This window comes from Acomys minous, assembly GCF_964271855.1.
Source record: "Acomys minous genome assembly, chromosome: 18".
NCBI lineage: Eukaryota > Metazoa > Chordata > Mammalia > Rodentia > Muridae > Acomys > Acomys minous.
This window is the reverse complement of record NC_140501.1, coordinates 24444087-24458530: the sequence shown is the minus strand read 5'-3', so window position 1 is coordinate 24458530 and position 14444 is coordinate 24444087. Positions and strand designations below refer to the sequence as shown.

Sequence of the window (14444 nt, the reverse complement as noted above, 5' to 3'; positions counted from 1 at the left end):
AACCAGGGGTATAATGAAACAGCAATGATCTTTAAATAAGCACATCCAACAGGAAAGGAGGGTAGTTTAGGAATTTATTCTGGAAACTTCTAAAATTTAGAAAATGTAATTCTCCCTTTTCTGTAGTTCTTATGGAACATATATCTGAAGCAAAGAAGAGATTGGCTGTACTTTTCAAATAAATGCATAAGATAAATATACAAATATGAATGACCTTCAAGATTATTTATTGATGGTCAGTACAATAGTTTAAAAGAAGCAATTTACAAATCAATAATACCATTATTTTTATCCAATAAGAATTCATTTTGGTCTGTACTTTATGTACTTGACCTTGTAGATTGAAAATGAAGCATTCAGAAGGAAAAATTATACAAACGCTTAACTTCAGTTATTTGCTCAGATATCCATCAAGCTTCCATTTCAGCTGATAAATATCTTACCAAACCTGCTTTGCTTGAATAATCAGTCTTTTCTATCTTAGCTTTATGACTTTAACTCCTGAGGTTTTCAAAGGGCAGTTGTGAGTGCACACAGCAGTCCTCATCATGACTAGCATCTTATCAGATCTCATTCTTATCATAAAGAATGTGAATTCTTTAAACTCTGTAAGCAATGGGAATTACACGATGAATGATACGATAGATATATCCAACCCCCTGAGGTAGAAAACAGAAGACAGTGTGGATTTGAACTCTCAGAAATATCATAAGCTCATGATGTTCAAAGTGCAGTTACAGGCGAGGAATAAGAAACTGAAGCAAATAACCAAACATAGAACAACATTATTCTGTTAAGCATTTCATTTAAAGCAGTAGACGGTGTGCAGCGCTTCACAGATACCTCTGTTCTTTTGTTCCATGGCCAGCTGCTTTTCAAGTGTTTCTCTTAGTTCTCTTTCCCTTAAAAAATCCATCTTCAGCTCGGTTTTTTCCAGTTGGACCTGTTTTTCTTGAGCCCTGGCATTATCTATGGCAACTTTCAGAAGGCCCTGCACAAAGAAGGAATTCAGCTTGAGTATATTGTTGTCCAAAACACAGTTTGTTGACTATTTAGACTTATTTTCAATGAGGAGAGCCCAATTATCAAATTACTTAATTCCAATGAATTTCTTCAGGACTCACAAAGGCATAAATACTATGACTAAAACACAAAACTTCTAAATCAGAATAAACTATTTTAGGAAGACCAATATTTATGGCACATAGCTTCTTTTGATTCTAATTAGACTATTTAGATTTTTTTTTTAATTAAAGAGCATGACACAAAAGCACCCTAGGAAATACACCAAAATGGACCAAATAAAGGAGAAGCAGTTCTACAAAGAGCCGTCTAACACTGTCTATGTGATCCTGCTGAGCTGTCTGTGTCCTCAAGCTCATTCCTATGTAACCTTTTGAGGTTACAAACTCTGTAGCTATCTTCTGTGGGCTCCTCAGTTCAATGGTCTGTGTCCACTGCAAGGAGTTTGCTGCCCTCTTCCTGATCTTTACATGGCTCATGCTCTCTTTTTCCTTTACCTTTGCCAAAAGCCACAATTCAGAAGAGGACTTTCCTGATCATTTAACCAGAAATATTCATCAGATAGATATTACTAGCCTTTCCTACCCATTATCATTGTGATCATGAGTAAGTAATATCATTAGGTACCTATGTGTTCACTGCTTTATATCATCACATTGCCTCTGTAATGGAAGTTTTTGACAGAGGCAAGGATATTTGATACAATTTAGTACTCTGTCTCCAAGAACACAAATTATGCCTGTAATTTTAAAATATTGAAATTAAGTGATCACTTTATTTTATGTTTGTGATATATAACATATTTAAAGAATATAGAACAACAGATTACCAATCAATTATCGTTATGAAGTCCTTCAAAATACAGTAATAATATAATAATGACAGTTAGGAAACTAATTCAGTCTAGTGACTCAAAAATCGTTTCATGAAAACAAAACTGACTCATCCTTACAGCTGATTGTAGGGATATGTAGGGATGTGTAATTTTCGTCAAATTTAGAAGTTCCTTCATATTTAAGAATTAAACATGGGCACATAATACTGATATGAAAAATCCCATGTGCTTTTTCAGGTAAGTTCTTTAGGTCCAAAGTCATGACTGAAAATTGGAGTGAAGAACTCTACTACTATGAACTCAGCAAATGCAGAATGCTGTATCTGAAATATAAAGTGTGTTGTCATGGTCTGTGAATGTACTAGCCTGATATTTGCCATTGGAACTATAGAGGAAGCAGATTTCTTGCCACTGCTCAAAGTTCTCAAGTATTCAGTCCTTTTTAAGACTCAATGTGAAGACTTTGAATCAAGAATTCCAACTTCAACTTGACTTGGAGTGCAACAGTGTCTTTCTCCAGCAGAACACTGTAGCTCTTAACACTGCCATAAGCCATTTTAATTATCTTTTCCCATACACATAAATTATTTTTGTGCACTATATTTGACCTGGAAATTTCTGGCATAATTTTTTTGTGTGTGTGATAGAAAACAAGCAAGAGAATATTTCTAGGCAGATCTCCCATCTCCACTGTTTTGTTGTTTAATAATAAAACACAGTTTCTAAAGAAACTGCCATCTTAAAAACTGAATTCAGCAACATTCCTGTATGTTTATTCTGCATCAGGAACAAACAATTAGTAACAAATGAAAGAGATCATTACATCAAGTGCCCTTTCAGATCACCCCAATTAAAACTTTAGTTTAGCTGTATTTTAATTCTAAGATACCAAATTCTAATTTTCTGCTCTGATTGCTCTTGTTGACTTATCTTTGAAAGATGTACTCCCTGTGCACTGTCTAGAGATTATTTAGCAAGATGCCAATGTTGGCACCACTTAATGTGTTGATTGGTTGTATTATCAGTAGCCATTTAAAATAAATTACTATTAAACTATTATTGTCCTTGGGTGACAAAACACAATATTTTGATGTTCTTAAATATGAAATGATCATTATGAATAAACATGTTGAATAATGTTAAGCTCCGACTCTAAATGTGTGATTGTATTATTAATAGCAGTTTGCAAGGAATTAAGTTACTGTGAGCATTAACATTTACTTTTTCCTTTTGCTAGTTATTGATAATTTATCCAATGGTGTTATATTACCTATTTCTGCTAATTATGTCTAAAAACAGTGGCTTTTAGGACCCTATGCCCTATAGAGACTATGGATAAGCTATTTATAAGTAAACTTAAAGCTTTGACTTTAACTCAATGCACATTAGTTACAATCCAGAGTGAACAAACATCTGTACTAGGACCAAAATGACATATATGCAAAGGTAATGTAGTACCAGCTAGAATTCTATGCAATACTAAATAAAGTAAATGCAGGATGCCTATTCATGTTCAGTAGTCCTGGGAAAAAGCAAAAGCAAGCAGTGTTCACAAAATCTACAAGTCAGATTTATGTAAGTTCTGTTACTTTTCCAAGTAGATAGTGTACAAAAGGTCATGTGGCATCATTTGGAAGGGCCATGTCACGACATGGCATCATGACAACATTTTGTATTACATTTAAGAAGGGAAAGCTTCAAGCATGTTTTTTTTTCCTCCAAAGGGTGTTTAAAGTTGGGTACTGGCTCTAAGGAAATATAGTTGAGGTTTATTCTGAGGCATAGCAATGGTAAAAGACAATGATTAATTGCCCAGATTGGATTTCAAGTGAAGAATGATGTTTTTAATCATAAACAAATTCTCATCAACTAAAATATCTTTATTTTTTTCCCAAAGGCTAATCCTTCTCATAAAATTGCAGAGGTGGGTAGCTCTGCAACACATCCTCTAGTGTTACCACAATATCTACAACGCAAAAAGCACACAAGAGGACATTAAGAAATACCCATAAAAAATCAAGGCCTGGACATGCCAGTTTTATCCAAGAGAAAGTTTCTTTATGCTAATTTTATGTTTAATTCAGAATTGTTTATGAAAGCTACATAACAAAGTGTGGGCTGAATGATGTGCTATTTTTATGGTTTTAGCTTCTTGGTCAAAATCAGTGTCTGTAAGTGTGTGGATATATTTCTCGGCCTTTCATTCGATTCCATTGATTGCCCAGTCTGTGTCAATGCCAGTACCATGCAGGTTTTATTACTATTGCTTTGTAGTACAGCTTCAAGTCAAGTCATGGATGGTAATGTCTTCAGAAGGGTTTTTTTGTTTTTTGTTTGTTTGTTTGTTTTTTTGTTTGTTTGTTTGTTTTTATAGGATTGTTTTAGCGATTCTGGATTTTTTTTCCAAATAAAGTTGAGAATTGTTCTTTCAAGGTCTGTAAAGAATTGTGTTGGTATTTTGATGGGAATTACGTTGAATCTGTAGATTGCTTTTGGTAAGGTGGCATTTTACTATGCTAATCCTACTGATCCATGAACATGGGGGATCTTTGCATCTTCAGATATCTTCTTTAATTTCTCTCCTCAGAGTCGTGAAGTTCTTATTATACAGGCCTTTTACTTGCTTTGTACACTGATACTCTATATTATTTCTGGCTATTATGGAGGATGTTGCTTCCTTAGTTTCTTTCTCAGTTCATTTATTGTTTGCATACAGGAGGGATACTGACTTTTGGAGTTAATTTTGTTTTGAGCCACTTTGCTGAAAGTGACTATCAGCTGCAGGAATATGCTGGTAGAGTTTTATGGGTCACTTATGTTTACTATCATGTTATCTGCAAATAAGGATACTTTGGCTTCTTCCTTCCCAACGTCTATCCCCTTGATCTCCTTTAGTTGACTTATTGCTCTAGCTGGAACTTCAACTACTATATTGAAGAGATATGTCAAGAGTGGGCATCTTTGTGTTTTCCCTGAATTTAATGGACGTGCTTTGAGTTTCCATTTAGTTTAGTGTTGGTTATGGGCTTGCCCTATATTAATTTTATTAGGTTTAAGAATAGGTCTTGTATCCTTGATCTCTCCAAGATTTTTATCATGAATGGCTGTTAAATTTGTCAGAGGCTTTTTCAGCATCTAATGAGATGAGTATGTGATTTTTTAAATTTCAGTTTGTTTATATGGTGAATTACATCGATATAGTTTCATATGTTAAACCATCCCTGCATCCCAGGGGTGAATCCTACTTGATTATGGTGAATGATATATTTAATGTGTTCTTGGGTTTCTTTTGTGAGTATTTTATTGAGTATTTCTGCATCAGTGTTCATGAGAAAGATTGTTCTGTTTACTTGATCTTGATATACCTTTGGTAAGTGAAGTATATCAAGAAAATCGTCTATTTTCTTTAGGTTTTTCCAATTCTGTGGAATACAGACTTTTGAAATAATACCTAATTATCCTTTGTATTTTTCTCATTGTCTCTTGTTATGTCCCGCTTTTCATTTTTAATTTTGTTAGTTTGTTCTTTATCAAATCACCATGGATTAAAACTGGAACTCAAGGACTACAAAGAGCCTACAAAATCATGGAAACCGAACAATTCCTACTCAATGACCACTGAATCAGGGAAGAAATAAAGAAATTAAAGACTTTCTAGAATTCAATGAAAATAAGGCACAACATATTCAGACTTATGGAAATGATGAAAGCAGTGGTGAAGGAAAAGCTCACAGCACTGAGCAGCTTCACAAATAATGGGGAGTTCTCATACTAACAACCTAAAAGCTCTAGAACAAAAAGAGGTCAGCACATTCAAGGGGAGTAGATGGCAGGAAATAATCAAACTCAGGGCTGAAATCAATGACTTAGAAACAAAAAGAATAATACAAATAATCAGTGAAACCAAGAGCTTGTTCTTTGAGAAAATCAACAAGATAGAAAATCCTCCATCCAAATGAAATAAAAGGCAGAAAGACAGTATCCAAACTGACAAACTCAGTAATAAAAAACGGGATATAACAACAGAACCTGTGTAGATTTTAATAATTTTCACTTCAGTCTTTTTCATAGTTGTATGGGAAGAAAGGGAAAAAAATAAAACAAAAAAACAAATTACATAATAGTGATTAAGAATAAAGTATGTAATATGCAATTTAATGATTGAATTGAATCCAGTGTTATTTTCCAGATAGTTTTCAACAAGTTCTATATTAATCATGTAATTAACAAGCTATTCATTTTTTTCACAGTGCATAAATAGGTAAGCAAAATTATTTGCATGCTATTGTATTGCAGTATTAAAGATAATGGGAGTTTTTCAGTTTTGATACTTAAGCAAATTCTGTTTCCTTGTATTTCCTTTCATACTCAAATGGAAACTGCTTCTCAAATGCTATAGTTTTATCATATTCACTTATCAAACCACAGTCAATAAACCTGGGGCTGCCTTTTTCTAATTTTACCATCCCCTTCAGGTTTCCCTACTTTGGTTAATTTCTGATGTAGTTGTGTTACTTTTGGTGGGTCTGGAATACTGAACATAGGGCCCTGAACATTATAGGTCAGCCGAACTCTCTACCTCTGAACCAGTGCCAATTTCTTGACTTATCTTTGCACACAAATCACAATGACTTCACTTTCTACCACATTATCCTTCACTGTGAGCATCTTTAAAGATAGCTTCATCCACAACTGAAGTTACTATCTCCATCCTTTTATATATATATATATTTCAGCTTTTATTTATTAATCTGCTCTTGCTCTCCTGTTTGTAAGTCATGAGTATCCATACCCACTGAGTCATCTCACCAACTGTCAGTTCTATTCATTTTTCCATGCATTTGCCTATTCACTGTATACACTGACTTTGGTGTGAAAACATAAAACCCAGTAATAACACTGTCAGTTCCAAAATGTTTTGTAATTTAAGACGGATGGTAGCATTGTTGCAACTATTAAGTGGAAACCTATTTTGAGTATATTCTATTGCCAGCCAATATTTAAAGGTGTCAGCTCTAAATATTTGATCTTAAAGGATTTTCTTTCATCAAACTGCCCAGTGACGTATCCAAGGACATCATTAAAGCAGGAGGATATGTATATACCGAATACACCAAAATTCATTGTAAAAACACAAGTTCTAAAAGAAATTGGAAGGAGATTTTGTTCCTTCCATAAAATCAATTACAGCTATTTACTCCAGATATATTTATTACGACTTTTACATTGTAAAATACTCAAGTTCCATAAAGCAAGCTGCATAATTCTTTAAGGTATTAAAATCTCAAAGCATTAAAAATATTTTAAAGAACAAGTGTTCCAGTTTTATGTGGAAATATAATACTTTCCACAAAGCATATTCTAAAGTAGACATGGAAATTATTAAAATCAGTTTGGAAAATGATATTGTGAAGGAGACATCTGTAGTATCACCACAAACTTAATGATTAAAAGTAATCAATTAATACTATATTTCAAAATAATTTCCATTTAAAACAATAATGCTTTAAACAATATTTTGAAGGATTTGGGGAAAATAATCTTAATACTAACAAGGTATTTTGGAATTAACCATAGCACTTTAAAGTAACTGCATGAGTATGTTACTGCTTTGACACAGAATGCAGAGTACTCAACTATACATACTTAAAACTGCAAATGAAATTGATGTTAGCAGATACTAATTACTTAAATTAAAATATAGACAGCAAACATATTCCTACTGTATGTCTACTAAGCTAGGATAATGACTATTCAAACATTCTATATGATACCTTGGATATTGCCATAAATCAGTAACTGTGACAGTATAAAATTAACATCAATGGTGGTTGGAACTCAGTGAATTTTTGGTTTTACTTTATGTATGCATATGTGAATTCATATGTACAAGAGGATATATTAAATATTTATAGGTATATAACACCTATGTATGTACATCCATTCATATGTATGATGTGAAGAAATATAATTTTTAATGAAGAACTTTTTATTGATGATCTAGCACTATTAGATACAGATCTCAATTCACAAACTCTAAAAACAAATACTTTAGCTTGTTTTTCTTATCATCCTACTCTTAGATCTTCTAAAATATGTCCTTGGGCAAATGTTTGAAAAAAGAGACCAGATTTAGAGTATGTTAAATAAATAGACAGTTTGCCTAAAATATGGACATGTGTTTCTTTCCTTTATAAAATAAACGCCTTGTTTGAAATGATAAGAACAGTATGCCTGATTTAAGTATTCATTGCAAAAATGTGGAAGGATAAATCCTACCCAAATGTCAGTATTTGACTTAGATCTGTGAATGTCAACACAGTCCTCAGACTGAATATGCAACCATTCCTTTCGTGAGTAAACCACTTTCTACTTAAATACTATATTCTTTTGTGTGCTGAAAACAAATGAAATTATCATTAATCTGAGGAGAAAGTTTTAAAATGGCTTAATATGGCATCACACATAGAACAAAATGAACTGTTCTCCTATCTTACTGATTTTATTAGTTCTTTGAGAATTAATCCTAGTCCTCCCTCCTGTCACTCCTCCCCTGATCTAACATTTTATGTGCATACCTAACTTTGTCTCTTCTCTTTTTAACTGTGTGCTTCTGCCTCTGTCTCCCTCCTTCCCCTTCTCAGTTACAATACGTGCTGCTCACAAACAGTTGAGTATATGCTCTACATAGGGGCATTGTCAGTTTAAAAGGGCTGTACCTGTAACAAAACCCAACTCTTACCCAAGTAACTATCATTTTCATGTAGTTCCTCCATGAGGGGTAGGACTCTACCTACCTCCCTTTATAGGCTGAGGTTTTTGTCTTCCTTGAGCTTACATAGGTCCCTGTGCAAGTTGTCTCATCTGCTCTGAAGTCATAGGTGCAACCTCCCTACTGTGTTCTCAAAACACTGTTTCCTTGTCATCATCAACTGCCCCTGGCTCTTGCAAGCTGTTCACTCCTCTTCCACAATGAAGAAGCAACATATAGATATCCCATTTAGGGCTGGGTATTTGATAGACTCTTAATCTCTGACGTTTGAACAGTTGTGCTATTCCCTTACTTTTCAGAAAGAATTTTTCTGAACAAGAGAGAAATCCAGTATGACTTTTACCTTGTAATATGGGTAAAATTTCAGAGAAAATGTCTTCTGTTTACTTTTGGATATAACCAGTAATTTGGACATAATGGAAACGAGGCTGGACTGGTGACTTCTTTCAATTACTAAAATATAAAACCTCAACGTTGAATACAGTTCTAGCAATTCTAATTAAATTCGTATTAAAAATGCCATATTAACAGATGAGCAGATATGTTACATTAAAGGCCTTCTGTTATGTCCTTGGAGAGGTAAACAAAATTAATTATATTTCTACTGGGGCAAAGTTTAATGTGGTAGGAAATGTGTTTAAAAAAAAATATAACCAAGATTGAGTGCTGGATTCCCAGCCTCCATATCTTCTGTCTCCTTCTATCTCCTCCTAAGATGGAGAAATAGAGGGAAAGTCCCATCTGGGGCCCACATGATGCCTTCATGCGTGGCAGGAAAACTATGCTTTCTTCTATCCCAAACACTTTTATTGTCTTGGCTCTCTGCACTATGTTATTGTTAACTCTAAGTATTTTTGATTCATAATGTACTGTACATAAAATATACATCCTGAGGGCCACATAGGAAATCCGTGGAAACTTTTCTATGGCTTTTTGAAGTCTATTCTTTGAAGAGTCTCCACTAGCTGAAACAAACTTATTTATGAAAGAAGAGATTATTTAGGATTCTTCTATATTAGACATATCTAAAATGACTAAACATATCATTTCCTTACTGGAAGGCCAGAAGTTTAAAAATATCTAAATATTTATTAGAACTTGAATGCTGTCATTTGGTAAGCCAGACAAATTTATACACTTAAATCGGTCCCATTATTTGGCAGTAGAGAGAACATTTAGGGAGAATGCTTTTTCATAAATGCTTACATCAGTTTTGTCTGCTTTGAGTATGGCACAATATCAATTACCTGTTGTGTATTTTTACAAAAATTCAGTAGTGTGAAATGTTAAAATTTAACTTTGTGGGGAAATGTTTAATACCATGGGTCAGCCGGTCTCTTGAGATACTTATTTGAAATAGGTTGTACTTTATGAATATGATTCACATGTATGTGTTTCATGCTTCTTTCTTGTGTAACGAAGAGACCTACCTGTATGTTAGTGAGAAGGGTCTCTATGGAAGACAGGCCATCAGGAAACAGAAAGGGGGATGGGAAGCCTGGAGGTAGTGGCTGTCCGTGCCCAGCTAGAGAAAGTTTGTCCACGCTGTCTCTTGCGGTTGGTGTGGAAAGCGGGGTCTCATCTGTATGTGATTGAAACAAAAATATAGAACAAGTTACGCTTGTCTGTTTTTATTAGACCTCAGTAATGGCTTCCCCAGTGGTTTCCAGAACATTTATTGCAAATTGGTTCCTGCTATCAGGAGAAAATGCTTTCTGCTGAATTTTCTTTAATGAAAAAGCTGTGGAGATACAACAAGATAACATTAATGAGTAACTTTATAAGCCTTTTAAATGCAGTCTCTAATGAGACTGAGTTTACAGTGCCATAGAATCTTTTTAAAACAAATATTATCTCATATATAGTTGTGATAATATATTCAGGCTGACTTTATGGGCACCTTCCCAATTATCTCATTTTAGTTTGTTCTCTTTGGATTGACAATAGAGTATTTCTAAAGCTTTATATAAGAGAAATGTTTTGTATGTCAGGATGTTTCTTTCTCAATTAACCCTTCCTTTATATTGATGGTTTATCCAAATGTAGACTTAATAAACTTAACAAAGAATCTACAAGTGAAAACCTCTTTTCTTTCTTTCCTTCCTTCTTTTTTTTTTAAACATCTAAATGAGAAGACTGGAATCTAAAATTATTGTTTCAAAGTTACAATTAAAGCAATAACTCTCATTAGGTAAAACTTTAGTTTTAGAAACTTAAACCTCTAAAGCTTTCACACATAAAATGGGAACTGAAGGAAAAATAATAATAATGTAATTTCCACTACAGTATTATGAATATCATATTATCATTCTCAGGTAAGTTTTTAATTTATTTCATTGATTCCACTTTCTTCAATATTTAAGCCATGCAGAGTAATGTCCAAACAAAAATAATAGTCCTTTTTATCCAAAAATCTTTCATGGTGTTTCTTTTATTTAAACATTTATATACTTTCCAAGAAAATGGAAACAATTTGTGGCTTCATCACAGAGAAAACTTAACTCAGGCTAATAATAATTTTTTTCCAAAATATTTTCATATTTCACCACAGGGAAATTAATCAGCACGATGTATTTGCTTACTTCTGATAGTATCTCTCAATTCTACGAATGACTAAAATTTTAAGCATACTTGAATTTGCTTATAATTTGATTCCACTGTTCTCAGTCATTCTTTTATTTAACATTAAAACACCTTATCATACAGCATATGTTTCACGTATCTCTCTGTAGGGTAGAAGTATTACAGAAGATGCCAACGCTTATTGTCTTCACTAACGTTAGAATATGTTAAATCATATCCCTCGCCCTTCCAAAATTTTAATGAGTGAACCAAATGGGAAGAAAGTTGGGGAAGGATGTTAGGGACAGAAGATGTCCTACGGACTACACTCCTATCACACTCACTCGTCTGTAATTTCTCTTTCCATTGCCTATGCTTACTGACTGGCAGATCATATCAAACAGCATAGACGAGAAGAAGAAAGAGTAAGCAGCTAAGCCTGGACTCAACAACGCTACACTTTAGCACAGCTTTCACTTAGAGTAAAGAAAGACTCAGGACTTTGGTAGGGCTGCAGCATGGCTAATATCAGCAAGGTAATTTTGGGTACCAGTTACCTAGCTGTCAGAAATCTCTATTCTAGACCAAGACTTCTAGTGTTTTTTCATAAGAGCTCTGAAACGGCACTTGTTAAACATCTATGTACTAGTGTCATTGTTTACAAAAGGAGTGCAATATTTTTCCTCAGTTTCACTTTAGCTGTCACATGGTAAAAACATGTGCCTAAATAGATCCTGGAGATCATAGATCCTTGTCTTTTGAAGAAAGGGATGGAGCCTGAGGACCTCTAGAGGATCCCGTCACCTTAGTTCCTATGACTTCATAATTTTGAAAGACTATGCAAAAAACAAAAGCCAAATGTATTTACACACATATTTGATCATATATTCTATCGCTCATCATGATGTGTTACAATTTCAGTGTATTTATGCTTGACTATGTTTGGCAGTTGAGGGACTAATCATTACATCACCATCATGCCTACACTCATGTGCTGTTGACTACTGAAACAATGCACAAGATAATAAAGGTATAATTAAAAGGCCCAGGGTAAAAGCATTATAAAACTCCTGTAGACAAGAATGGCTGACTCTAGGTCATAAAGAAATCATTCTTGGAGTTAGTAAGCCATTTTATCTCCTATTGTAAGTTCATAAGCCACTGTTCATCCCAGCCAGTGATTAGAACTCTTTTGTGTATATGTACAAGCATGTGTGCGATAACTGCACCTAGTCTCACCTATGAGAAAGACCATCTTTGGCTATAAATTTGAAGCACAGCTTAAAATAGAAAGAACAATTTTTTTTAAAGTTCAATGCACACCTTTAAAAAAAGAAAAAATTAGGCAAACTACTCAGTGATCAAATAAATCAAAAATATTCATTTGGGCTTCAATATGCTATTACCTGAGAAAACAGTGTCACCTCATGGTAATCAACATCATAATAGTTTACTTTACAACTCCTGCATAGATTGTACAGTTAAGGCCATGGCTCTCCCTTTTAAAATAAAAGTGACCCTTGATATCTGAAATATTCTGAGAAGACTAAAGCATAAGTTTGAGGCCAGAAAATGTGGTAGTCTGGACATCACATGACCTCTGTTAACTTTAAAGTGTGAAATGAAAAGTATCGCACATTCCCAGACCTGATTTGCACTTGATCTGCCTGCAAAGGTTTTTAGGATCTCAGAGATTTGAGATTTAAAGAGCTATTGGTCAGCAGGGTGTGTGATCTGGGGGTCATTGTGCCTCTTACCAACTTGTTTTAGTGTATGATTGTAACAAACGGAAATTGTGCGAGGAACTCCTTTGTAAACCTACAGTGATTTGAATGGTGATCATCAGAGAGTGTTCCCCTTATTTGTAATGCTATTTTATTTGGAAAAGTCTTTCCCCCATAGATGTATCTCACAAACTTAAGATGAGATTATTCGTGTGTAGAATGAGGTCCAATGTCATGTATCCACAGGAGAAAAAAGCAGAGGGAGATTTGAAAAAGGAGAACACACACACAGGCACACTTTTAAGAAGGGGTGATCTAGCCAAAGGCAAATATTGCAGCAACAGTTATGTAAGGCTGATACTTAGCACATGCTTGATGAAGCCAGCAAGCTAGTTACCTATTAAGCTGTTATATTTAAATTCTGAAAAGAGGTTATTAACTTTTAAGCATTATTGGAAAATAGAATGGCACATGCTACAGTTTAACAAGTAATTTCATTTTAATGCTCAGAAAAATTACTGATTGAAATCTGAATAATTACACAATAAATATGCTGACAATTTTATCATTATTTAATCAGGATAATAGAAATTGAAAGTACAAATGGAAAAGAAAAACATTTCAATTATATAATAAAGAATGAAAAACATTGTATTTTAGTTTCCCTTATCACCTGAACTCAGGATTCCATTCGCACTTTAAGTAACTTTTTACGGAGAGACTATCAGGAAGATTGATGTCTCTGAAAGACAAGCCTCTTTCCTCTTCAATCTTATCACACCTAACAATTTAGCAGGATATCCTAAGGAACAATGATGTTTAAAAAAAATAATGGCCCTCTGCTTTTAACATGTTTTCTTTCCTGTTAATAAAATCCAACTCAGTTGTTATTTTCATAACCAGTCCTTTGGGTTTGAATTACAAATCCTCTCAAGTGTATGTGTGTATATGTGGGGGGGGGTTGATAGTGCTTGAGTTATAATAGGTTGTATTCTGCCCAACATCAGTGCTGAGAATTGAGGCAAGTCCTCTGCAAAAGCAATACACTCTAAAACACTATGCTGACTCTCCAGTCCCATTCTACAATTTTTTAAACAAAGGATACACAGCTAAATTCAAATAAAGGACAATGTTATACCCAGAAAGTGAGTTCTTGTCCCAATGCTACCAAGTTTTATCAAATTTTGTACTGATAAAAACCATCTATGAAGCACATTTGGCTAATGTATAACAAGGATTAGCTTAAGATCAAAGGATTATACTTTAATCCAATTAGAATAGAGTTGCAGAAAATTCTTTGTAAAATATGAAACACATTAGTGCGAATGTGGAAAAATAAAATTCTCGATGATTTTCCTTTCATCAACTCATTTTTATGCCACATAGAGAAATGCCATTTTTCATCATTTGCTTGTGGTATGTATTTTCTGTCTATTAATAGGCCTGTGATAATGATGTATTATTTTGACAGAGTTCATGGGCATAGACTGAGTGAGGACAGCATAAAAACATCAAGAAGCATTTTGAA

The 14444-nt window shown here is 33.9% G+C and overlaps 1 protein-coding gene across 3 annotated transcripts in view; it reads right to left on the bottom strand.

Moving 5' to 3' along the window:
- The window catches only part of DACH1 (dachshund family transcription factor 1), a 394247-nt gene that overhangs the window by 37112 nt on the left and 342691 nt on the right, over positions 1 to 14444 (bottom strand). For all 3 annotated transcript variants that reach the window (XM_084766967.1, XM_084766966.1, XM_084766968.1), the window contains 2 exons: positions 10061 to 10212; positions 844 to 991 (listed from right to left, as the gene is read on the bottom strand). In XM_084766967.1, the coding sequence (XP_084623093.1) occupies positions 844 to 991; positions 10061 to 10212 (300 nt within the window). The remainder of the gene's footprint in view (positions 1 to 843; positions 992 to 10060; positions 10213 to 14444) is intronic.